The following is a 27,677-nucleotide window of genomic DNA, read 5'->3' on the forward strand; positions in this document are numbered from 1 at the left end:
TGGCTGGGTTCCTGGTTAGGTTGAAGCTTGGACAGACGTGGTTTGGAGGCACTGATCTCACAAAGAATTGAAGAGGAAATCAGGCACTTCATTCTAGGGACTGAAAGACATGAAAGACGCTCGTGTGTTGAATAAGAAAAACATTGCTTGTTGTTTGAATTTTTCTCAAATGTTCAGAAAGGCGGGACCAGTATTGGCAAGTCTGATTTCATCATCGGGTGCTGCTTTGGTGTGGCAAGAACCTGAATTTCGGGATGAGAAGCTGAGTGTGAGGCCAGAAGAGGGGAAGCTTCTCACCAACAGCACCAGGGAGTGAAAGAAGAAGACAGTGAGAAGCAAGGGGCCTTGGGGATCCTAGTTCTTAGAAGAAACTGTATCTTGAGTGTAAAGCAGTGGCCTTAAATTACATCTATGAAGAAAACACAAAAAATATCATCAAAGTAGTTCCAGGAGAAGGCAGTTCTCAGCTGCAGCACCCCGTGATGTAAACCCTGGTAAATGATAATGGTGACCTCCCTTGCTGTCAGGCTGCCTGAAGAATCAAGCTGTACCAGTCACCAATTTTAGATGTCAGAAAAACAATGCTTATGGTTTTAACTATTGGGTAAATGTTGTGGGTTTTTAGACTTTTTGTGCACTCTCTAAAGAAGATGTAATTTTTGGTATGCGAGCTTAAAAATCCAAAGAGAAATCATAAATGGTATATGACACAGCATCCCCTTTCTTCAGTGAGAGAAGAGGGATTTGATATGTTCCGTAAGCTGTTGCTGACCCACTTCTGTGCAAAGCCAGAACGCTGGCACTGACCTACAAAACCTGCAATAGGACAGGTCCACTTAATCTTATAAATCTCTTTTTATGCCACCAGTTGTAATTTTTCATCCCTCCATATTTATTTGAAATTTGGAGGGACTTGCCACTTTCCCAGCAGTTGGCCACAGGCCACAAATGTCTTTCTGAAGGAGATTAGGTAAAGTATTGTGGCCAAGCCTTCATGCCTTTGGCCTGGCATGTTGGCTCTGGTGGTCTGGCACCTGTGTTCTTCATTAAACATCCAGTTGTGCTTACTGTCATACCTGTCAGAGGTCCAATCAGTCCCCCTATATCAGCAGCTTTCTCTGGTTCTCATGTTCAAGGGACCCTGAAAAGTTGGTCTACCAAGGAGCCCAGGAGAAACCTTAATGGAAAGGATTCTTTTCCACTGCAAAGTTGGCAAGGGTGCTGCTAAATTTTCTCTCCATGGCTGGTTCACTGGGGTAACAGATTTTTCACTGTCTATGGTGTCGTGTTGTTTAGTAAAAATTTATCACAGATCCTGGACAGACTCAGAGTCTGTCCTGCCCCGATCTGAGGTGGAGTTGATGTTGAAGGGACCAAAAGCTGAAAAGAAAATCAGATTTTCTTACTTTCTAAATGCCTGCAGTCAATTTATTCACTCCCTCATTTAAAGCGCGTACAAGGTCAGAGTGAGACTGTGGAATATGTAAAGTAGAGAGTAAAGATGTTAAACCAGTGACAGCAGAGTAATTGCTGCTTCCAAGCCTGGTCCTTGAATGCTCTCTAAAGCATCCTCATAAATTGAATTAATGGAGAGAAAAGATGGAGGACACTTAAAGAGACTCCTGTGGTTTTGTTCTGGTAGCACATGCTGTCGTTCCTCAAGGAGACCACTTCACTCTTCTTGGAAATGTATGAAAACTTTCTGCTGGTACTCTGTTATCACCTCCTGCTCAGCCTCCTCTCAGGCTGAATTTGCTGCTCTCATCTCCGAGTCTGGTAGATGATGTTGCTCCTACTGCGTGTCTGTATGGAGCAAAAACTGTCACTATTTGGTGAAGTGGCTTTGCTATGTGTTAAAAGCTGGTGTATTTATTTACACTTAATAAGCCTAAAGCATGCACATTTATTATTATCAAACATTAGTAATTGACAGAAACAAGCCATCAGTTGTTCACAAAGTAGTTCAGAGCAGAGCTGTGAAGCAGTGCTGCTCTAGAGCCTGATGTCATGGCAAGGGAGCTGTAGTGCTCCTGAAAAAGAAATCTTGTGACGTGGAATCGTGGTGTGAGTTTGCACAACCAGATAGCAGTGAAGGACATTTTCTTTCCATGATTCAGGAAAGCAGAAACTGTTGGAAGCCCCCGATGAAGAAAATCAGTGAAAAATAGCACTGCTGAATTGAGAATTGTGGCCCATAGATGCATCATAGACTGATTAGTGACAGCAGACAGGAGAGAACCAGAGACAGCCCAATACCTTATTTAAAAAAACACAGTGTTTGCAGGTTTTGATCCCCTGGAAAAAATATAATCTAAAACAAGGAAGAAAGCAGTATTTTGAGTCTTTTTCCTGAAGAGAAAGGACAAACTGTCCTTTCATTTGGTTTACTTTTATAGGGTAAGGCTGGAGAGCCTGACACCTCTCCTAAGATTCCTGCATAGAAGGAGTGAGGGCCCAAGTGTCTACATCAGCGGTTGTTTTCTGGTGCTAGGAAATACCGCTGGTATCTAACAGTTTTCTGTAGTACATTAAAAAGGTTGGTTTTGCCTAGTTTCCACTGGGTACAGCCCCTCCTATTACCTGGCTGCAATACCACTCACAAAACAGGCAAGAGAAATCATGATTTTCTCATTCAAGTACCTGGATTTTCTTACAGTCTTTCTCCCCGTTCATGGAATTCCACAGAAGTTGGCTGAAATAACATGTTAATGTACTTCTAAAATACATGTTTCAAGCTGAAAGCTTAACAAACTGCAGTGTAGTCCATGAAGCAAATTACCATTAAACACAAACTGGAAAAAAGGATTCCTTCTCTCTTTAATGCCAGAAAATAAGTTGTTTTTTCCATTTTAAAGACACATCTCCCTTCCAAGCAGGTTGAAGTTCATCTGTAGCACATGAATTTGCTAATAGAAGGGAGCAGTTGATTGGCAAGGCTGTGCCTGTTAGATCTCACATCTGTATGTAATCTGTGCCTCTCATACACGCCCCAAGGTCTGAATCACTTGGTCATCCTCTCTGTACTAAAATGCTGTTCCAGCCCAGAGCATTTTCTTCCCTCTTAAATCAGGGCAGTGAAGGTGGGGAAGAGCATGAGAGCTTGGGAGCAGTTAAAGGGTATATACCAGAAGTAGCATCCAGTCCTCTGGGCTTACAAACAGGTTACATCTCTGACCTCACCAGGACAGGACAGCTGCTAACAGTGCATTGACAGTTGCTGAGAATAATCCTCTTTTACACCACTTGCACATAAATCATTCACCACTTCCATGCAGGAACCATTTGGGTATCTGAGGACTTGCTCCCAGAGTCTTTCCTGGTCCCAAGCTGGAGCAGTTGTTGCAAACAAAGCCTGGATGGTGTCTGTCTTCTACCTCCTGAGATGAGGCGGGGATCCAGCCTGAATACTCCTCAGAAAAGATTCCTGGGCACACAATGCAAAGAGATGGCTGTGCTCTCCCTGACATTTTAAGTCCATCAGGAGGACTGATTGCTTTTGTATTGGCAAACCTGGGGGATATCTGTCCTGTAGCCAGCATACAAGCAGTATCAACTCTCTAACAAGCCTTCTGACTAATTTAACAGAAACACAATTCCGCTTGTGCCTGATTTGTATCAAATCAGATACAGTAACACACAGATCTGGTGTCAGTTATTATGAAGCCACAGCCTTTTGACCACACTAGACTTGGGTTTACTTGTTTTTTTTCCCCCCTCAGCTTTAGGAGATTTTACTTCTGTTTAGTTGCAGATTTAAATTTCTGTTTCTGCAGTCTTGAGACCACATTGAAGTACTTCAGCGCTCAGGCATCAGCTGTATTAGAAGAGAAGACCTGTCCTGGAGGTCTTCTCTTTGTACCTCTAAGACTGTACTTGACAAACTCTTTTAAAAACTCCTGGGATTTTATTTTGAAGAGTTCTGCATTCTGTGAGTCTATACGAATGGAAGTTCTAGAACTGTCAAGTAGGTTTCAGCATTAAAATGCTAACAAAATGGGTTTAACTGAAAGTTCCACAAGTGTAACAACTTCTTGGTGCAGGAAAAAGGGTGCAGTGACAACAGCAGATGGAGCTGTTGGAAACTTAAAATGCGTTTGTCCTGGTGGCGATGCAAAATATTCTCAGAGCATTACTGTAGTACCTGCCTGCATTCTATAGTTTGAATTTAAAGAAAACTAAGTTTCTTATGAAAACTAAGCATGGAGTATCCCATATTTTGGTAGTTTGTATCCAGATTCAATCTGTAAAGCAAGAATAATTAATTAAACTTTAAAATCCATTAAATGAAACAAAGGGTTTTTTAAGTTGATAGTGTTATTGTAGCCTTGCATATCTACAGATAAAAACAAGGTAAGGTCTGTGGAGAAAGCGGTAATTTTTGTTTGACTGTTAAAACTGAGAAGACTCAGACAGACTTCCAAGCACGCAAACTCTTCTTGAGGTTTGAAAGGGAAGCCACAGATTTCAAGCCTTGTGTAGGTTGGAAAGTACTACTCTGAGGTTAATTTAATTAATGTGGAGCAGGGCAAGGTGGTAAGGTGATTGGACTCCAGGGAACAGGTAGAGAGGCATAGGCATTCTTAGCTCTGTAGTTTTAAAATGGGATGCACAGGTAAAAGGCAGATCAGAGAGACCAGATGACTTTCAAATGATTTTCATTATACACCTTTGTAAGTGAACCACAGGAAAATACTGACATTTATTGTGGAGACAATATCCTTAAGAAGTGTTGCATAGTTCTTGTGGGTGTGTTAACTCTTCCCTTGTGTTTCATCACGTGTATTGGTGATTTTGTTCTGAGTACTGAAGCTAAATAATCACTATGCAACTGTATTTGAGTGTTTAAATATATTCTGAACAGTTAATCCATTCATAGGAAGCAAGAAATGCTTTCCCAAGAAACAAATCTACATGAGTGTGGGTAGACAGTGGGATCTGGGCTCAAGGGAAAGTTTTGGATAAATGCTTTTCCAGTGAGTCACCTCACAGAAACTTATGGGTTAGTCTGTGCCTCTTGCATCACAGTTTCAGCTGGACCTGTCATACTAAGCCACACATTAGAGATAGTCTTCACCAATTAAAATAGCACTTAGCATAGAAAAGTGGAGCAAAAGACTAGGTGAAGTACTTCCTATTTTGTTAACTTATTTTCTTGATGCTTAATTTGTAATCACACTCAGTAACTGCATACTTTTGTATAACTACTGTTGTAATCTTAAATAAATAGCGTATACTAGTGCAGACTAGAATTAAATAATTGAGTATTCAGTCATAAACATTTTAAAGGTAGCTTTAGATATTTAAGAAAGGAAGCAGTTCATGCTGAATTATGGATTCTCAATGCTCTCAACCTGGAAGGACTTTTCACATTGAGTAGTATTGTAAAGTATGATAAAAGTGGAAACAAAGAAGGGTGTTAATGGCATAGAAGTAAAAATGCAGATCACGCCCAGCCACATCATTTTGTGTACTCATTTTGCTTTATAGGCTAAAGGAGCAATTTCCTTTTATCTTAATTTAAAACAGACTTTTTACCCCTGAGTTAAAAATTTTTATTGAGGTTTTTGAGTAACTGCTGATGTAGGAGTTTGATAAATAAAATGAATGGCAGTACATCACTCGTAACCCCTGACAAACAAACTTTGGGGTTTTTTTTACATAGGCAGTAATAAATGGAACATAGCTTCACTTGACCTGTAGTTCCAGAAAGACCAAGTCACTCCACAAGTCCAGAATTAGAAGGTGACAACCTATTTGATATTTTAAAGTTGAAATGAATTTACCAGTTATTTAAAAATTACAAAGGAAACTGGCAGCTGAACAAAACCACAATTTTGTTCTGGCTTTTCAAGATTTTCCTTTCTTTTTTTGTACACTACTATTAAGCAAAATAACTCTTGCTTTAAATGGCATAAATCCTGGCTTACAGTGGTACAAGAAAACAAAAGTAAACCCAAGCAGATTCACTTTTTTTCTTGCTGGAATAGAGAAAGGGCCCTTGCAAGTCAGCTGGAGTTGATGCCCAAAGGATACATTTAGATTTATGTGTGTGCAGTGTATATGGGTATGACAGGATTTATATGTGCTGTCAACCTTCCTATGAATAATGCCTGCTATAAGCAATGTCACAGTACATGACCTGTGATGGCTTTTGAAGTGAATGATAGCAGTACTTTCAAGATGTGCTTGAATTTCATCAGTGTCACCAGCATTTGGTAAGATCGCACATACCTCTGTCCTTCTGGAAGTCAAGTGCAGTTTTTGCAAGTAGATGAATATTTCCTGACTTTTCCAAATGTAGTATGCATATTTAGCTATTATTCTGATCCAGTTTCTTCCTTGCCCCCTTCCTGCAAAAAGCTCTTGCAAGCGAAAGCTAGCTACTCATAAAAACTGATGGTTTTAGAAACTTCATGTGCATTTATTTAGAATTAACAATTATTATAAGTATCCTCATTTCTATTATACATGTAATACAAATATCACATTAAAGACATCCCTCACTATATGAAAATTAAGACATACCAAAACAGGCAGTTTTAGCATTATTCTTTTGGCTGTGAAATCTGTAAATCCTGTCCTTATGCTTAAAAAGCAAGTCATGCCAATGCAGTAATAAAAGGCCTTTCCAACTTCAAAGTGAATGTTCCACTGCTCAATAACCTTCCCCCAAGAAAATCATTTAGTCATAGGTTAAGAGCTAATGACATCAGTCAAAAAGCAGATCTGCTATGAATTTTGCATACCTCATTTAACACTTTTGCGTTGTTATATTAAATACTTTATTTAATTCTGTTGTATCAATATGAAAGGTAGCAAAAAGCATTTCTATTTTAAAGCTTGTTGAATATTTTTAATGAAGAATCCAGTATTTTATAAATAAAACACCATTATGAGCTTTTATAAACCCTCATCAAAATTCAATTGTCTGTTTGCATTTCCATCTCCACTCAGAGCCTCCTTTTAGTCCTGGTTTTCCACGTAAAGGATTTATGGCTGTGCCATGGTGTTGACGTCCAGATCCTGTTGGGGCTGTGGCAGTGAAGACCATCACACAGCACTGGCATTCACAGCATTGTGCTTAAACTGCTGAGCTTTTCCACATAGTATTTCAGTGAATGTTACAAATACACAGTTACAAATATACTCCAGCTCTAGTATGATGTGGGAGAGTTGAGTGGAAAAGAGCAGTGCCCTGCAAAGCAGAGACTGGCACAGGGCCTTAGGAGCAGATGATCTGCTAGGGTGGGAATTCAGTGTAAAAGAAATACACTGTAAGATGCCCATAGGTTGTACCAGAGTTGACAACCCTATCTGAAACATAAAGAAGTACATTCATGAGGCTTCTGTAAATTAGGGCCAAGAACCCTTAAGGAACATGAAAGTTATAAACTTGGTAAAAATTTAAGTGTTTTGGCTGCTTAGATCAGTCTTGTCAGTGACTGCCACCACAAACAGCTTCCTTTTCCATCTTCACAGTAAGCCTAAGACCTGTTCCGAATCCACAAGCTTTCTGGCACATTACTCCTGAAAAATGGAAATCCCTCACAAGTAGAAGAACATGTGGGGGGTTATATGTGAAAATAACAGTGAATTTTCTGTTGACCTTCGGTTGTGGTTTTTGTAATCACATTCTCTGTTGTTTGAGCATGTTTTTGTCTGTCCTGGTTTTGGCTGGGGATAGAGTTAATATTCTGCTTAGTAGCTGACACTGTGCTGTGTTTTGTATTTAGTATGAGAATAATGTAGTATGAGAATAATTTAGTATGAGAATAATTTGTATTTGGAATGATAATAATGTTGATAACATACTGATGTTTTGGCTGTTGTGAAGTAGTGCTTACTCTAAGTCAAGGACTTTTCAGTTTCCCAGGCTTTGTCAGTGAGCATGAGAAGATGGAAGGAAGCAAAGCCAGGGTGGCTGACCTGAATGGGTCAAAGGGATATTCCATACCATAGGATGTCATGCCCAGTATGTGAACTGGAGGAGTTGGGAGCGGAGGCAGGGTGCTAATTGCCGCTCGGGGATGGATTGGGCATCCGTCAGTGGGTTTGTTTTGCATTGTGTTGTTATTTTACATTACTTGTGTTTCTTGGGTTTTATTTCTCCTTCTCCTTTCCATTACTACTAGTATTAGTAGGAGCAGCAGTATTATTATTATGGTTTATTTTGTTTCAATTATTAAACTCTTCTTACCCCAACCCATGAGGTTTTACCATTTCTTTCCAAATCTCCCCTCTAGGGTGGTAGTGGGGTGATAGAAAGATTTTATAGTACTTAGTTACCAGATGAGTGTAAACGACAAGACTATCAAAAATATTTGCCTAAGTGTTTAACAAAGTAATCTGCAGGATTTAACAGCAAAATTTTGAGGCTAAAGGTTAAATTCACCAAGAGGCTTAGACTGAAAGAAGCCTGTGGACATGGCAAGATCTCATCTCACTCTATCCCATTGGGATCTTCAGCCCTGCATTGGACTTCCAGGCACAGGTCTGTTTTTCAGTGAAATGGGCAAGCATGAAAACCTCAGAGCAGAGCTCGCAGTGGTAGCCAGTGATGGTACCTTACCAGCCTAGGTATCCTAATGGCTGTTGCACTCTCCTGGGTTAGGTGGTTCATGTCCAGATCCCTCCCTGTCTCTGAGAAAAGCTTTTCAACATGGTTTTCAGCCCCTCAGTGACTGCTTTATCTAACAGCCTTCTGGAGTTGAAGCAGACTTAATTTTCTCTCAGGTAGGAGCAGTTCAATTTTGAAAAAGGAACTTAATATATTCACTGGCCAGGACAGAAGACTGAAGAAACCTCTACAGATCAACACTGATAAGACTCAGGAGTAATTAATACAGGGTTCCATTTGCTAAACTTCAGTTTAAGCTAGGAAATGTAAAAGCTTAATTTCTTTTCACAGAATTTAGCTTTATAAATACTTTTGTATGTTTTTGCACAAGGGTGTATTTTCACTCTGTATATGCCACTGCAGCTCCCTGGGTTTCTGAGGAGTGTGCTGATGGTGTAGCCTACTGGCAGCCATTTGGTCAGGGTGCCCCCAGCTGAGCTAGAAAAGAAGTGATGGGGCAATTAATTCTTTTTATGGGCCCCTGTGTAGCTCAGGGAATTCAGCAACCTGTCTGTGCAGAGTGCACACTGGGGGCACGTGTCTATCACTCTGGAGAAAACCCAGAAGCAGGCGAGCCCAGCCCAGCCCAGTTGGTAACCCTGCTGCAGGGCCCCCTCCCAGATGCTCACAGGTCAGACTATGTTGCTTGGTCAGAGGATCCCAGTCCGGTTCACAGAACAGGTAACAAAAACAGCCTGCAGGTGTTTTTCCACAAACCTAAATCCTAAATGGCTTAGGAAGCTCTCAGAACACTCATTCAGAATCAAATCCTGAATTCCTTACTGAGACAAAAGATGTTAAATTGTTTGGTACTTTCTCCAACAATTCAATCAATTCTACAGGATTTGGCTCTAATTTTATTTTAAAGCAATCTATTTTTCCTATATAAATAAAAAAGAAAGATCTCAGTTGCACATCAAAAAGCCATTTCCTACTCCCTGTGTTATGTCAAGCATTCCATCCCTGTAGTTTGTTTCATTTACCCTTTGTTCATGGTGCAGTGTAGAGTTGGAGGATTCAGCAAAGGGGGAAAATGATTCAGTTGTCAAAACTACCAGTTCAGGATTATTACTCATATTATTTTCTCTGGACAGGCTCACACCAGACTTCAGTGGCTCAGAAAATAATGCTGCCCTGGTTAAAGCATTTTTACTCAGGCCTCACACTGGTGCGAGGAATTCAAGTGCAAAGGAGATATTTTCATAGCACCATAAGCTAAAAGGAAAACCACCTTTTAGTGAACTGTGCTTTCCCAAAATTCACCGAAGAGTTAGCACTAGTGTGGCTGTTATCCCCTTAGGGAGATTAACTCACTACACCAGGAACAAATAAATAAATCATACGTGGCTGTCAGACAGACACGGGAAAAGGATTTTTTTTTTACTGAAACTGTTGGATCAAGTGACCTTGTTTCGACCTGGATTTGGGCAGAAGCCAGTCCCGGTAGAACAAACGAAATAAGGCTGTACTTGAGATGGCTTTGCTTATTTTGGGGTTTTGCTTATTTTCTTTTTGTTGGGCAGGGTTTTAAAATAACAGAGAAAAATCAAGTCCATTTGAATAACTGATGTATTTATTTTCTTATATACACTTAAATATGGCACATCTGACAGTAGTTGTACAATAGACACAGAATGATAATCAAAGCTGGACAGTAGATCAAATAACTCAGTGCTGAACCTATTAGAAGCCAAATTTGTACAATGAATTTCTGGAGAAAGTTTTACCCAGGAGCTGCATTAGCTAAGGATTCAGAGGCTAAGATTATCGAGTCTCAATTTCTGAAAGACTGGCTGGACACTGTGACGCTATTTCCAATAACCAGCTTCATCTTCCATAATGTAACATCGAACTGGCACTTTCCAATCTTTCTTCCATGTAACCAGCAATTTATTGGCTGTTACCTCTTAGAGAACAATTGCCAATGTCCCAGAGGATTCACTTGCAGTTAGTGATTACTCTAATAAATAAATGCAGACTAGATTAATTCTTCTGCTAATAATGTGGAAGATGTTCATGTTTACTACTGTTTGAAAGTCAGTGACAGCTACGTTGCAAAGCAGTGAATTCTTGAAGAATAGGGGAAGCTCAGTCAAGGAGTTTCTCTGCTTTGGGACCCATGAGAACCTCTTTTCTCCTTTGGACAACGACAATGCCTGGAACACACTGGCTTGGCAGTTGGGCATGTTCTGGGTTGGGATGGACATCTGTCTTCACAACTGTTTGATAAAGGAGAAAGAAAGCAAAAAGAGAGAAGCACTGTAATATGACAATTCTTCACTGTCACATTCCTCAACTTTTTCATCATTGAGCTCTGCAATGCTCTCTAGACACCATTTGGGAAAGTGTTGACATCCTACAACACAGAGAGAGACAAGAATTTGCTGGCTGACAATTACTGTCTACAGCAACATGTTGTTGTCTACAGCAACGTGCAGTTGTCCATTTGTCCACAGTTATGACCTAAGTGATCCTTTTATTTCTTGAGGTGATGCTTTCATTTCCTGAGAGCAGTCAAGTCCCAAGTGTCGTCACTGGACAGTGCTGCCATCAAACTCTGCAAAGTACCTTATCTCACCTGATGCTTCAGCTTTGCTCCTCCAGGAATACTGGGCATACATGTCTGGCATTAAAGTCCTGTGTCCAGATTAAAGTAATTTCTAGAAGCCAAATTCATGTAAACAGATGATTGCATTGCTCCCCTCCCACCTGTCTGAAGCACATAAATGACCAAGTCTTTCGTGCTCACTTTCAGCTCTGCTGATTGTTTTGGCTGTTTTTGTGCTCGTCAACTATTTTGCTTGTCCTTATTTTCAAAGATGAACCTGAAGATGCAAAGGTTACTCCTTCCACAGAGTCTTCTCCATGAATGAACCTATGAGGTCTCTGAGAGTTGACCCTGTGGGTGACCACTCAGGGAGCTGCAGCTCTGCCAAGGTACCCAATGACACTGGAAGTGGACTCTCTTTACATAAACTTTGAGACTGAGATACTGCAGGCTTGTGGGTCTCTACATGTCACCAAGGCTTTCTGGGAAATTTCAAAAATAAACTAATGCATGAAAACAGGTATTTTAGGAGCGTGTTTTTTATCTGAGTCTTGTCAAGGAGACCTCAAAAGTAATTATACAAAAAAATTAGGGAAATGCAGTATAGTAGCCCCAGAAAAATTTTACTGCTTCTCAGTGGAGTCGGAGCTGATGGAGTGGATTTGTATGTGTACAAAATTGCTTTGGGTCTAGCAAATCACTTGCTCTGAGGAATAAGGAATATGCTGTGTGCTCTGTGTGCCAACTTAGGGAGCCTGTGTCCCTAAACATCCATGAGATTGCATTCAGCTGTCACAGAGAACACAGGATGGGTTCTGCCTACCTACAAATGCACGACTGAGTATCTCACTGCAAAAACTAATTTCAGGTGTGTAGTTTTAACCATCATTCCCTTAAGATTGGGGGAAAGAAAAGTAATAAATATTGATAGTTGAATATCAGCCTTGTCCAGATTTCTTTAAAACACAATTAAATAAACCTTAGATTCCTTTTATGAGTTAAGTATTATAATCTCCATTATTATTATCTCCCTAACTTCAGCGAGGTATTTAATCCCAGCTGGACCTCCTTACCAATTCAGCACTTTGCACTTCTAACATTTAGGCAAGCTAACTCAGATCTTGCAGTGTAGACACTGAATGACAAGGATCACTTACCTGCAGGTTTCAGCATGAAATATCTTGTGTTTTAGAGCACAGCTCTCCTGGCTCTCCCTACACAAATAGCAGCTGCAGTTCTCTTTACTTTGAAAGAAATCTGTGGGACACTTATGTCTACAGATGCATTCACAATTTTCTTCGTCAAATTCCATATGTTGTCCACACATAGCCAGCTCAGCAAGAGAAGGGAGTCCTGCAATAGCACATACATCTTTTAGCAGTAAGCTTTACATGACTAAATCCTGAGTTTGAAGAGACTAACTCTCTCTGTTCTCTAATCAGTGGGGCTCACACATGTATTCTCTGATAGATTCTAGACTTCAGAATTTCTGTTGTAATGCACAGTGCAGAAAAGGACTTGAGAGGATTGGGCTGATTATTTCACTCTGCTGTAATATTGCTATTTCTCATGGGTTGAACCCAGCACAGGATTTAGTCTATACCTGTGACGAAAAGACACATCCATGCAAACTACCAGACCCCCTACAGACACACCACTACACATACACTGCAGAAATTTTTAAGGAGTAATGCTATGTCTAGTAAGGTATAAGCTGGCCTAGCCCTTCAACATATGCACACTTGTCAGCTAAAAATAAAATACTTTGTTTCAGAAACAAAACCCCAGCCAAGGGAACACACTGTCTAATACCTCATCTGTCTTCCCTCAAAATACACATCTGGAGTATAACATGAAGCTAATCCTAGCAAAAAGGGAACACATTTTGTGAAAGCTTTATTAAAATGCAAGCAGCACATCCCCAGTTAAAGGTCATGGCATATAACATGTCACTGGGAATGTAATTTCCTGTAGTTTTACAATTAGCTTTTGGGTTTAACCTGTGGAATGTAACCTGCATCCGTGACCTCTGCCACCTGATCTCAGTGGCCAGAAAAGGCTTGCACATTACTTCAAAAAAAACCTTCATTATTATTTACTTAATGCTGGAAAACCAATATCCAGACAGAATAAAAGCCAAGGCCTATTAGAAGGGAGGAAAGAATCTGCCCAAAATTCTTGGAAGATAAACCCCTTCCTTGGGGTGATAAAACTCGGCCTGTGTGAAGTGATGCAGAGCATTTCAATCTCACTTTGTTTCAACCTCAAAGACAGATTTTAAGTTATTTTGTCCCAGGCTCTTGCCAAACACAATGTACTTCAGAGAATGATATTTTTTCTGAGGAAGTATTGAGTCTAGTTCAACGAATGCTATAATTCAATGAACCACAATTTTTAATGCTCCAAGCTGACCTTACAAAAGGCTAAGTTAAGAGGACTCTGGCTATTCACATCATTTGGACCTTATCTGAAATACAGAGTACTAATCCTTTCTTGAGTGAAAAGCCTGAATTGATTTTAACTGCCTAACCTGATGGTCAGAGGATCTGATCCAGAGTAAGAAAATATCCAACAGAAACCACTATGCAACTGATTTCTTGCTAATTAACATTAGAATTTTTTAATCAGCAGACCAGTTTATGAGATTATTTAGTTTTATTTTAGTTTGCTAGTCCAGGAATTGCTCACCAACTTGCCTTATTCTTATCCAAAGCCTTGGATTCTTTAGCTTGGTGCATGTAGGTCAAACCACAAAGGCAGGGTTTCCTTCTGTGTTTGTCTGCTCTAGCGCTATGACCATGTTATTTTGACCAGTACAATTTCCTGAGAAAAACAATTTCTAAAATCCTTAAACAGGACTTGGAGAAAATTTAGCTTCTCCTAATATTTATTGCCAGTCAGTATCTTCAGACTTACGCATTTACCACCCAGAATATTTCCTGCAAATTTCTTTGGCAGATTAAAAATTTACAGGAGAAGCAGAGGACGAAGGGCAGCAGTTTCTCTTCCACAAATTTTATCCTGTAAAATTTCCTTCCACAGACTTGAAGGTGTATACACACATGCTCCTGAGTACATAAGGCATATCAGTTCCAAAGCTTCCTAAATAACTTAATATTATCATAAAAATACTCAAATACTTTGAGAGTTCATATAATTTTTGGCGCTGACTACAGCTAGCAGGCACAGCTGATTCTACCTATCTTATTCCTTATTAAGTACATTCTGAAGAATTTCCCATAATAAATATTCAGCACCTGCTCCATGCAATATATTCCAGGGCATTTTTTTCCCTGCAGTTAAAAAGTTTTCTCTAATGCCCATTAGACAATTTAAGGCCCCTGTAAAATAAAAATTTATTCAGGGTGACTACTTCACAGACTCTTTTAAATACTTTCCTATGTCCTATTCAGTTTGCTAATATAGAGAGAGCAAAACATCCAAGCAAACAGCATGAGATGGGGGGAAGCACATATGAGTGTTTATTTTCAGCTGAGTTTCCACACCATAATCCAAGTATATTTAGAGATGTGGAATAAAAACTGTCTCTCTCTGTGGAAAAAAGAGTAAGAAAAAACCCCAAATGAGACACAAGCAGCTTGGAGATAGTATGCAAAAGTGTCTGTCATTCTGTCTTTACCTTCTCGTCTGCTGGAGTGCTGTGTGTCTATAACACATTCACATTTGTCACTATCCCAGATCCATCCATTATGGCAAAATTTGTTGGTAAAGGGGCATCTAGAAGAAAAACAAAATTGAGATAAAAATTTAAAAAAAAAGAAAAAAAAATACAACCAAAACAACAAAACCAAAAACCAAACCAAAAACAATCAAACAAACCCCCCAAAACAATTAGGTGCATCACTGTAGTCATTTGGCAAAAAGAGCCTGCTAGTTTGCTGAGTAGTCTTTGTCCTGCAGTATTTGTGCCATGTAACTGTATATTCAATTTTGCCATGCTGCCAGAAGGTGCAGCTCCATTTTAAATTTGACCATGCTTAATGGACTATTTCAACATCAGAGAGGGCAAGTTTGACTTCGTGAGTTGCTGGCGCAGAGAAAATGACCTCAAACCGATGGAAGGCTGATGTATTTCTCTGTGTCTAGGAAGAGAATTTAGAGTGGCCAGCAGGAGGAAGGGCTGGAGTGGCTTTGCTGAAATGGCACCTTTGCCCATCCCAGATGTCCAATTGAAGGGCAGTTATGGGACAAACCCATACACAGGGCTTGACAGAGGCACCCGAGCTGACTTCCAGTGAGTCATTCAGGCTATTCATGTTTGCAGAGCCTTTGTTAAATTGATGTAGCCTATTTTCACCAGGGGCACAACTATGGAGTTATTTTGGAGTTAGATGTGAGGTCACTTTTCTCCAGCCCATGAGCCTGACAGATGCAAACCAGGACTGGATCAAAAAGTGAAAAGCCATGATTCACATTGATTCTGACCTGACATGCCATAAGGTTTGGCAGAGGACTTTAGCTTGAGCACATAATTCAGTGTGCCCTGGCTAAATAATGCATGAACAGAATTGCTGTGTCAGGTTGAAAAAAGTCTATGCATACCCAAATAGCTCCAGTGGAGCATAGTGCTAATATGTGCACTTTGAGTCCCTGCTCAAGCACCTAAATGTCTTAATGACTCCAGATGCTGCTAAACTGGCCTACAGTTTGTTGGATTCTGGTGTCCATTCACTTATAATTCACCAGGTTCAGTAAAACTTTCTAACCCTGAGTGATAATCAAGTTATTTGGAAAAACTGTTGGGATAACAGAAAGAGAATGCATCATTATAACAAAATAATTTCAACACATGTAGTAGGTTGCAAATGAGGGCACTTACCCGTCTTCTTCTGGATACTGGACAGATCTTCGTATGATAGTATACTGGTGGTGCTGGGTATTTGATATACACTTACAGGCTGTATGATTGGCAATTTTGATGGGCACAGGCTCAGGAACACTTGTCAAGGGAACTGAGATCTCAAAGAGCTAGGTGGGTGAAATAACATTTATTTTTCAGTTTCCATTACGCAGTTAATATTTTGATTTTTAAACAAAAACCTCTTATTCTTTGACATCATTTTTACCACCCTTGCTCTCTTCTAGAGATGGTTCTCATAAGTATAAATGACCAGAAGTGCACTTGAGAGTTTTGAAGAGTAACCAATGCCCACCAATGTAGGAATTTCCCAAAATGGTGGTCCTAGTGCTGCATTACCAGCTATTAAACACCGAAGACCACTCAAAATTGTTTGCAAACAAACTCAAAAACCTTCTCTGGTTGCTAGGGCCAAATGGCAAAGAGGTAGGTGTTGGGAATTTTGTCCTCTGTTATATCATCAGTTGAATCTCGACCACTTATGGAGAGAGCTATTTAACCGTCCTTAGGTATAATCACAGTATGCATCCCTCCTGAGAGAGGGAAAAAACCTTAGTAAACAGAGGAAAATTCATTCTGCTTCAGCTGGGTTTCTGCAGGGAATCATCCCAGAAACATCCCTCTGTTGACTATAGCAGGAGCTTAAGAAACAAAGCAGCCTGCTTTCAGTGCATCCAAACTGTAAAGGGTAATGTCTGAGTAGCACCAAGGAGGCTCTGATTCCTTGAACAGCTACGTGTAGGAGTGTTGAAGTGATCCACTCCCCTGCTGCCTCCCAAACCAGCTTCCTTCCCATGGAAACTAAAATGTTGAGTACGTTTTGGTGTGCCAGCATGTCTTGGCTTAATGCTGCATCCACATGCAGGGACTGAGTATTCCTAAGCCAGAGTGCTTAGAACCTACTTAAACTTAGGTTTTTTAGTATCTAACTTGAGATGACATTAATATCCTTCAGTGGATATTTTACACCAAGAAAAGAAAAAATGCTCTCACTAATATGGGAATAATTCCATTAGGTGACTAAATCTGGACTGATGGTGGTGTATCCAGAAGTGGAACTTATCTGGGGGCTTTTGAGGGAATGCTTATTTTGAAGGATGCTAAAGGAATGTTACGCTCTGCAAAACTGCAGTTTTCCAACAAACTTATGAACTGCTGCTCAAAAAAAACACATAAATAAATAAATACATTTTAGCCTGACCTAGCTCCCTGAGCTGATCAGATGTCTTTTGTGTGTGGCCAACAGCTCATAACAGCTTTCTCCTTCTGGTGTGGAATGAAAGCAATTAATGAGCACTGACGCAAGAAGGACAGGCCCTGATTTATTTTACTCCAGCTATATTGCAGCACAACCAGACACAGTGGAATTACATTCCAACAAACACGAAATAAATACAGAAGTGAATTGGACCTGTTCCCCATGAAGGCTTCAGTTTTCTTTTTAAAACAACTGCCCTTGATCTTTGTTCTGATTTAAAGAAAAGTCTTTTTCTTAAGTAGAACTTCATTTATTATGCCAAGTCAAGTAGGAATGCAGAAGATGAAGTTTCCCATGCTTCTTCTGTGGGTATAAATCATAGAATCATGGAAAGGCTTGGGTTGGAAGAGACCTTAGAGATCATCTAGTTCCCCCCGCCCCCGCCTCGGCCTCCATGAGCAGGAATGCCACCCACTAGATCAGATTGCTGATCAACACAGATTGTTTCATCCCGGGAGTGGACTGAAAGTACTAAACTTGGAGCTCTGCTCAGTCGTCCACGGGAGCAAGATATCTCTGTACATAGCCTCTAAGGGGAATCTACAGAAAGAAGCTCTCTGGCTACTCTGTGCTCAGTTTTTTGGCATTGGTCATTAAAAATGGGGTATTGCCTGTTGTAATAATTAGTAATTGACAATTGGTTTAAGCCTTTCTTCTCCTAAGGGACTTGTTATTTGGGACATTCAGATCCTGAGGCATTCTAATTAGGAGCATCTGGTCTCTCTTGATGAAAGCGTATCCTTTTCTGGATCACAAAATTGCACTTCCAAAATTACTAGCCAGCCTTCTTGGCACAGTAATTTTGAAATGCATTGGCCCCACATAACAAAATTTCTTGGGGTCTCTCTTAAACCTTTGATACAGAGGATTCCCATGAGCCAATACTTTCAAGGGGTCCCCAGTCCAAGTAACAATACATTATAGAAGGATTAAACTTCTTAACATCACATGAGCCTGCAGTCACTTTCTCAAGGCCTGATTTTCCATTTCTACACATATATAATACATTTATAATAATGCAACGTGAATGTTGCATTTACACATGCTGCATTCACTCTTCATGGATAAAAAATTAATTCTTCTGTTTGTTATGAGAGCACAGACAGATCTTTCATAACAGGATCTCAGAAACCAAACATCCTCCTTCCCCTCCCTTTTTGGAGAGCCAGGGTAAAAAGTAAACAGATGAATAGTCTCATTTACCGTTTTTGACACATAAGTTGTACTTGTGTTCATGCAGCTCAGACTCTCCTCATTGCAGCAGCCTCCACATCGGAACACGTTCACACAGGGAGGCTTGAAAAATTTGTTGGTTGTTGTACCCAGCTCTTTGGCAACTTCCACACAGGTTTCCCTTGGCACACATTGAGTCTTTTGCCATTCTTCATCTATGACTGGAGAAAACACCATTTTTATGAGTAATTATGTCAAAGTTAAGCCTCTTGATTAGTGAAGCAGAAGCATTATTTAAATTAAAATGAAGTGCTGGCAGGCCTTTTGCACTTACTTGGATCAATTTGCACTTACTTGGATCGATCCGAGAACCAGAGAGAGTCTGAGTTCAAAATTATCCCAGTAACTTACACCAGCTGCACTGGCAGAGAGGTTGTTGCATTTATCCGTCTTTAGATTTCAATGCAGATGACCAAAATCTCCATTAATTCCAGTGAGTTAGGTACAGCTGCATCGATTTCCCCTAGCTGAGAGTCCCCCAGCTCCACAGTGTCTGAAAAAAACTGCTTCACACCCTGTTCCCCTTCGCTCCAGAGTCGCCTTCCTTATTGTGATTTTATCCTCACTCTCCATGTACCCCACCGCAGACTCTCAGTAGAGCCTGGGCCCGAGTGCAAGAGCACCTTAATGATTAACAGATTCTGGTCAGTGGGTATTAATACTCCTACTGGATGTCAGCCAATGAGCAGTGTTTCCAAAATGTCTGAGGAAATCCAAGACAAACAATCTCACACCTCAGTACCATCGGGAGGTTCAAGTCTGAATAACAGGAATATGAATTCAAGCATGATTTGTCTATTCAAAACACTATGGCATCTTTCAAATACTGACTTGACTGATCTGTCACATTCTGACTGTGAGAAGAAATAATGCATTAACTGATTAAATCAGACAGAGAACACAGTGACATTAACATAATACAATCCTGTGTCTTAAGAAGTGGCCCTGCTTTTTTTGGCTTTTGCTTACCTGATTCAAGTTATGAAATTACTCAAGTCATCAATGGTTATGTTTTAAGTTCTTTTTAAAATTATGAAAAACATTTTTCCTATCTGCGCTTGTCCATCAGGCTTGTGAAAGATCAAAGACAACTTCTACACTATTAAAAAAAATGCTTTCTCTTCCACTGAAGTTCACCTTCCTAATATTGTGAAAGGAGTACCTAAGTTTACAGGGAAGTTCTGGAGAAAAGAAATCTGAAATAATTTAAACCTACATATTTTACCTTGCCTTCAGATGAGCATTAATTTTTTTCCTTGTCCCACCTGACTTTCCTTTCCTTTTTTTTTTTTTTAATTTTTTCTTCAACTTTTCTTCAACTCCATTTTGTTTATTCCTACAGTCCTTCCTCCAGGGTTGACTCACTCCCTTTCCTAGTCATAAAAAGAGTACAGGAAATAAGAGCCTGGAGTCTGAATTCTGATTTTACAGGATAAATTAAGAGAAGAATCACTGAAATTAATAGAATTTTCTAGAATAGTGTTAGTCTATTAAAATAGCAATCTAATCGTAGCCTTAAAATAGAAAATAAAGTGATTGCCAAAGTCATTATGGTATGTGCATGTAATCACTTCAGATGTCACTTCAATGAGTGTAAGCAGTGATGACCTTTCCAGCAGAACACATCCTCACTTTATTAACCACTTCTTTAGCAGAAGGGCTGTTAGAGGAAGTGGGTGTCTTGTTCAGAAGCATCGTGGTCACTCTGATCTTTCCTGTGAGCAAGCACAGGGCAGTTCCTGAGAAATCTGGCTCTGATAGGGACTCCAGCTTGAAAGTGCTGCAGTTCTGAGTGAGCTGAGCTGCTCACGGGAGGCTGTGATTAGACAAAGTTACACAAACTTTCAATTAATTCATTGTTAAAGCTCTAGAAAGGAGGAAGAAAGTCCTGAATTTTCCCTGCTGGAGTTGAGGGTGCTGTGGAAGATGGTCTAATGAAACAATGATGAGTCTCAACCCAGCCTTCTCATCAAAACTTCTCATTAAAACAAAACAGATGCCCTTGGCAAAAAGGTCACTATTTAATGACTGGAAAGGATGTGGGAAAGAAATACATGTTTATAGGCTTGGGTTTTTTTAAAAGGAGCTTTAGTATCTTGAACATACTAAGATATTAGAACAAATGTAGTTTCTGCCCTATGATAATTCCACTTTGGATGGAGGAATGGAGATTATGACCCAACAGACTTTTTTAAACTTGAATTTCAGTGATTTGACTTTAAGTGAGAAAGCTGACATCTCTGTGTAGAGTTAGACTTTCAAAGGCAAAATAGGAAGCAACCTAATAGCTCTTTCAAGTAGAAAATTGTATCTATATGGTTATAGTCATAGAACCATAGAACAGTTTGGGTTCGAAGGGACCTTAAAGATCCTCTGGCTCCAACCCTGCTTCCATGGGCAAGGACACCTCCCAGTAGACCAGGTTGCTTCAAGCTCCATCCAGCCTGGTCTTGAGAACTTCCAGGGATGGGGTACCCACAGCTTCTCTGGGAACCTGCTCCAGTGTCTCACCAACCTCACAGTAAAGAAGTTCTTCCTAATATCTAATATAAACCTATTCTTTTTCAGCTTAAAGCCATTTTCCCTTGTCCTGTCACTACATGTCCTTGGAAAAAGTCCCTCTCTATCTCTCTTGTAGTCCCCTTTAGTTACTGGAAAGCTGAAATTACGTCTCCACTTAGCCTTCTCTTCTCCAGGCTTAGCAGCCCCAAGTCTCTTAGCCTGTCTTCATAGGAGAGGGTGTTCCAGCCCTGTGACAATCTTAAATTAATCATAGCACACTAAATGGCATTATGACTTTGTTACCTCAACATTATTTACATTATAAATAAATACATACATATTTACATTATAAATATTAAGTTATATTATTCTGCCATTGAAAAATGCCCATTTCAATACGTCCTGCCTCAACAACACTTGATAGCATCCTCTGTTGTCATGGTGTTTTGACAAAAGGAATATTTTAATTTTGCGGAAATGCTGGTGCTCACTAAATGATCAATAGTGAGTATTACTGAGAATTCTGTAATTTAATAGAGAATTACAGCACTTGGCACTGGGTACCACTTCTAATAACTCTATGGATTTTTAATGTTGCTGACTAAAATTATAAAGGTATATAAACAAAATGTTAATCATTAATTAAAGCCATCTTAATTGTTCCAAAGGTGTGTATTTGATGTAATTTGTTTTCTGTACAAAATTTCTGAGAGAAATTTTAAAACATGCCTGTGATATGAAAGCCCTTTTCAGACTGGCACTTGTATATGCATTTCTGTGCTGTGGCTCAGAGGAGCAGTTTAAGGCCTTTGCTCAGACATAATTTAGATGAGTAATAGTGTGTGAATGTGGCTGGGATTGTTGTAAAAGTTGTATTGGAACAGGATCAGCAATATCTGATTTCCCAAGGGGAAAGTGATATGATCATATCACTTCAGGGTAAAGACAACAAAAAAGATTAGCTCTGTCTGTCCTTAATTAGGCTACAGTGTTGCTTTTCTGTAAAATATCCATTTGCTAGACCAAAATATAGTAACTGATCCCTTATTTTATATCCATGAACATGTAATGTCTTTTGAGTCTTTCAGCGGCAAGGAATAATATTCATTTTTGCTCCAGATGAAGGAGTAGATTGTGATTCTCCACTTTCAATTGCTGTTTGGTTGCTTCAGTATCTACTTTTCTCTGGAGAAACTTGCTCAAATAGATCAAGGTTAGCACAATACCTTCTTTCTCTCAACTCCCACCCAGACACTGCTGCTGATGCAGTGCCTTGTATCAGAGCACACCTAATAAAAAAGGGATTTCTATGCCTGCAGTAAAGTTCATTCATTTATGCTTGCAAGCAAGTTCTGAGATGTAGCACAATGCTGCTGGCTGGCCCCTTTGCCAATCATTCTGATCCAGTCTTTGCACACTGACTTCTTTTGTGGACTGATAAATCCCTGCATGGTACAGGGAGGTGTACTCAGACTGCTTGACATTTTTTCATACACATTCATTTTCCACTAATGCCTTGTTGTTTCCAGTATGGGTGTATTCTAGGAAGCCCTTTGTATTTACGGCTTTGCTGCACAAGAATCAGGGGACTTGAAGCTGAGATCAGATCAGACTGCACCCACCTTTCAGCGTGTCGATGTCATAGAAAGCAGCAGCAAATCTGGTCGAACGATGTGATGCAGAGCGTGAGTCTAAATTGGCCAGACTCTTGAGTTTTAACCTGCATTTCCACAGCTTCCAGTCCTCCGAGTGAGTGATGTGAAGCAGCTCTTCCAGGCTGGATGCTCTCCTAATCTGCTGTTCTGACCGCTCCAATGCTGACAGAGACGTCCTCTGGAAGGAAAGGGTGAAGTCAGAAAGCCATTCCTTTACATCCTGTCCCCAATGCATGGAGCACTTGTGCCAAACGACAGCACATTACTGAGGACATCTGAGAGTACCTGGGAAAACAGCAGCACACAGAGGTGTCCAGGGCTTTGACAGTGTGCAGCACCAGATCTGCAGGATTTATGCCCATATAAATTGGAAAGGGGAGATACCCACTTCATCACAGCCCTCAGAGCAATTTGACAAATGCACACCGTACTGTGTCCCTTCTCCACAGGTAAGTTGGCAGACAGTGATCACATCAGTGCTGTGCCTGATCTGGCCAGTCCTGCCGGTGTGAATCACAGGCAACCCGAATGAGTTCAGCTGGTGAGCCTAATCCATGTGGCTTTGCAACAAGCCACCTCAAGGTGCCAGAACTCTGGCTCCAGCCATGAGACACCACTGCAGGGTCAGGCGATGTATCTGGAAGCTGCACTAAGTACAAGGGCCCATCCACATGGCAGGCAAACACAGCATTCAGCATGCTGCAAAGTGCAGGATGCATCTGCCTTCTCCCATTCTGACTACTGTTTGGGTCTTGCTCAAGTCAGCCAACACAGCCTCACGTCCAGCCTCAGGGCTGTGACTGTGCAGCAGCATTAGCACAGTCATTGCATTTTCCACCTGCATGATGTTCATGACCACTATCTGCTCCTTACAAAGACCTACCTCATTGGCTTAAAGTTGGTATTCTCTTTAAAAATACCTGTTTAACATCTAATATAGCACAGCACCCCATAACAATACTGGTTTCTTTTGGCTACTGCTTTCTCACATCTGTGTTTGTGCCTTTATCAAGGCATTGAGAATTTATTTCCACTGACTCACCAGATCCGCTGAAAACATTGCCTCCAACCCAAGTAAAAGGTTATCTTTGTAAATGTCTGTGTTGCACTGGGCTGGTGCTCTCTCAGCTGTACTCCCTGGTCATACAGAGAGCTGTATTTTTTTACTTGAAAATAAAGGGCTGCGGTGCCAGCTGTCATAATTAAATGCCAGCTCTTAAAAGCAATGTTGCAGTACAAGAGGCTGTCAATGAGATGTACAGCAGACAGAAGTCTGAACCAGTAGCAAGGAAGTGCTCTGTATAGGACTGGGGAAGGGGTGGGGAAAGTGTGACCTATAAGAGGAAGATTTTTAGATGAGATCTGAAACCAAGGCACTGAGTGCATCTGTTACTTGTTATTAAAACATCTGTGGCATTTATTTTGCAATGATACAGATGTTAGCCTGTACATATGGGCCAAGTTCGTTTTTGGGTAATTACCTTCCCACTGACCTAAAATTCCCTGTGTAGTTAACTCAGAATAAGTTATTTGCTCTTCTTTTATGCCCATACAGAACATTATACTTTGCCCTAGCAAGCTGACATGTTTCATTATAGAGATGGCTGCTTCATAGGTGAATGATTTCTCATGCATTTCATATGTGGTAAAAACTCGAAACCCCATCTCAGTACTTATGGACAAATAGCTCAGAAGGAATGTGAATACTTAGCAAGAGTACCTCAATTTCAAGATAGTTTTACAAACAAGATGCCCAGAATTTTGCTGATCCAGGAAAGCTGAAATTCAGCTCGAGGTCAATGCGTCAAGACTTATTTTTTCTAAGAACCGCAGCTTATATTCACTCCCATTCACAAACTGTCTCCTTGATCTTGCAAAACATGCAAGTGTAGGACCAGCACTGGCAAGGTAATGGGACCAAAGATATCAAAACTGAACTCTATTAATCATTGAATTTTTTTTTCTCTCTGTTTGTGGTAAAAAATATGTTCTGCTAGACTGAATTTGCAGAGAACCTGTATTCTGTAACTTAGAAGATATATCCCTGTGCTTCTTGTAAGAGTCAGTAGTTTGGAACAACTAGCTTTTCCATTTCTTTTACTTATATATCAAGGGGTTTCATTAATCATAGAATCATAGAATTGTTAAGGTTGGAAAAGATCTCTAAGATCATCAAGTCCAACTGTCAGGCCAGCACCGCTACCATTTTCACCACTAAACCTGATTCTTGTCACGATTCTTATATCAACAAAGTAAGTTCTAAACCTAAGATGAAATGATAGAAAAAAATTGGCATGCCTTCTCATGATAAGCAAAGATATCTGGCTTTATCTAAAACAAGAATTTGTACTGGTTTAGGGGGGGTTATATTTTTAAAGCTATACAAATTCCTTAATGTCGACAGAATACACTGAAATTAACTGACTTCACAGGTACTATTGTATAAAAAGGTGATTAGTAGAGGTCATTATTATACCAAAAAAATGCATCTCCAATAGGCTTTGAATTCTGACAATTAAAAAAACCCACCTCTGATATTGATGCATCATAGTGGTACTGACAAAGCTAGCTATGTATTCAGGTTGTTCCTTCTCTTACTGGTTTTTATATACTGGAAATTGCAGAGTATGGTCAAAGGAAATGGAAGGAGCAGTGCTCATTACAGAACTGTCTCTGCAGTCATCAGAAATGTATCCTAATTAACTAAACCATGATTGTGCAAAATTCACAGAGGGCCCTTGGAACTGGAAGGTATCACTTCTCTGTCAGATGCAGCTCTGCTCAACATTGCCTGGGCTATTCAACTCTGAAGTAAATCTGTTGCCCCTACTTTCTTCATGTTTCCTAACACCTATGCAAGCTCTGCAGTTTGATGAGATAGGCTGTTTCCTACCGTGACAACACCAGAATAATTGTATTCCTTCTTCTTATATTTGGCTTCTTCCAGGAGGGAACAGATTTTACAGATGACTTTATAACTTCTTCACAGGATTCCCTGTCCAGTATAGAATTTCCTGATGCCCTTTCCCACAACAACAACACCACTAAGATAAAGTATGACCTGTGCCTCTGGGTATTGCTGACACTGGAAAAGATAGTGAGCTGAAGGCTCTGCTGGCTTTTAAGGGAGGTCTGAATCTCAAGTAGTTGTAGGTTTTTACAGTGGGGACATCTATTTTTTCTGTGAGCTAGTTGCTCTCAGCTTCCTCTGTAGAAGGACAGAGAAATATAGACCCTTTTAGAGCATGATTCATTTAAACTCACATTCAAAGTCTTTTTGCTGGCTGCCCAGCAAGGCCAGGCTCACCAGATCGCAAGATGTATCAGCATGGTAGATATTTGGTCAAACATATCTCAACATAACTATCTGGGCTATAAAACATCTGAAGAGCAGAACCTAGTTTTTTTTAATCCTTGCTAAGTGCCAAAACAGGAACAGTGAAAAGCATCTTATGTTTTTTCTTTTGATTCAGTTGAGACTAAATGTTCTTCTAAACCCTTGCTAAAGCACCCAGCAGACTGTTCAGCAGCCAGGAGGATATCCCTCATCCTGATACACTTTGACCGCAGAGGTGGCTGTCCACAATTTAAAAGCTTCAAAACTAGAAGCTTAAAAAATGAAAAGTGTGGAAGATGTGTCAGCTCCACCAGCAGGACACAGCCCTACAGACTCAACAGCTTCCACTGGGCACTCTCTTGCTGCAGCACAGCAGCACCAAATAGCATGTTGTCATTCAATCTTTCCAAAGCATCTATTTCTGCTCATGCTGTTCTGAAAAGGACAGCAACAAAGGAAAGCACAGAACCTCTTATGGTTTCAGATGAGTGAAGTGTCTTAGGCTGCTGGCACCATGCAGATGTGGAGACTTCTTTCATATATTGCAGTTTAAACTCAAGCTGTCTTTAGGTATAGATATACTCTGGCTGACTGAAAAGACCCACTTAGAAGAGTGCAGCTTTGGACAGAAATGTAAATAAATGTTTCAAAATGTGAAATTGGAGGAAGGTGTTATGTTCAACAGAGTCCCAGACTTACCTGTCGTGTGATGATCTAGGACTTTATCCCACCTCGCAGTGATATCAAGTGGACAGCAGTTAAAATTAGCATTCAAACAGGAGGAGAGCTCCCCACTCAGCTACAGAGCAGGGGAAAGATACATAGATGTCAAACTGACATTTCATTGACATTTCTGCAAGATCCAACTCCTCACAAAAAGCAAGAGGAACAGAACTGCCAACTGTCTGCTTCTCCTTACTGCAGCTATCTGCACATGCTGTTTCCCACTTTCCAAATACCCCTACCTCCCTTTTTTAGTCTTTCTCTGTTAGCTATAGTCCTTCCTTCCAGATTCCCCTCCCATTCTCCACTCTGCTCTCATCATCTTGTACTTCTTGGCTCCAGCTGTGGTTTCATGTTGTTTATTTTTACTTCTTTACCCATGTTCTGCTAGGTGGGAGTCTAATGAAACGTACCTTGAGCAGCTGTGCTGCTCACCCTCCTGGTGCAGAGGAATATCAGTTTTTTCCCTTCCATGCCTTCATTCAACTTTCCTTTACACTGACAGGTTTTAGCAGTCAGCTGGGGTGAGCTGTCACCGTTGTGGGAGTTGTTGGTTGTAATGGTTGCAACCGAGATGTGGAGCAGACCTTTGCTACGTTCTGCATGGTACATGTAAGTAGCAAAATTATGATCTTTGGCCTCAGAAAATTTAAAATATACATTAAGTCTTTACAGAAAAAGAAACTAAAGAAGGAGTCATTGGGAAAGGGCCAGGGCAATGTCATTTTCATGCTCCCAAAATGAACAAATTACCTGTGGAGCTGTATCACTGGAAAAGTCCAAATGTCCTAAACTTCCAGTACCATAAATGTACACCCTGTAGTTCATCAAAGACATAAGGCCATTGCCTGTGAGAAATGTTTGAGTAGAACTCTTTCATAACAAATATCAAAGTAGTAGGTTAAAGTACTTCATTTTTTTCTCC

At 40.3% G+C, this 27,677-nt stretch overlaps 1 protein-coding gene across 2 annotated transcripts in view; it reads right to left on the reverse strand.

The window, feature by feature from the left end:
* Positions 1-10,168: 10,168 nt before the first annotated feature.
* Positions 10,169-27,677, reverse strand: part of VEGFD (vascular endothelial growth factor D) — a 30,028-nt gene continuing 12,519 nt past the window's right edge. Inside the window, exons 2-7 of one of the 2 annotated variants that reach the window (XM_027901357.1) lie at positions 22,660-22,870; positions 18,506-18,696; positions 16,009-16,154; positions 14,806-14,906; positions 12,323-12,518; positions 10,169-10,836 (exon numbers count right to left, since the gene is read on the reverse strand). In XM_027901357.1, the coding sequence (XP_027757158.1) occupies positions 10,710-10,836; positions 12,323-12,518; positions 14,806-14,906; positions 16,009-16,154; positions 18,506-18,696; positions 22,660-22,870 (972 nt within the window). In that variant the 3' untranslated portion in view covers positions 10,169-10,709. Of the gene's footprint in view, positions 10,837-12,322; positions 12,519-14,805; positions 14,907-16,005; positions 16,155-18,505; positions 18,697-22,659; positions 22,871-27,677 lie in introns of both variants that reach the window. The other variant, XM_027901356.1, reaches the window with a different exon arrangement.

This window comes from Empidonax traillii, unplaced genomic scaffold (genome assembly GCF_003031625.1).
Source record: "Empidonax traillii isolate 1590-97213 ecotype Southwest subspecies unplaced genomic scaffold, ASM303162v1 scaffold778:size296861, whole genome shotgun sequence".
In the NCBI taxonomy this organism is placed as follows: domain Eukaryota; kingdom Metazoa; phylum Chordata; class Aves; order Passeriformes; family Tyrannidae; genus Empidonax; species Empidonax traillii.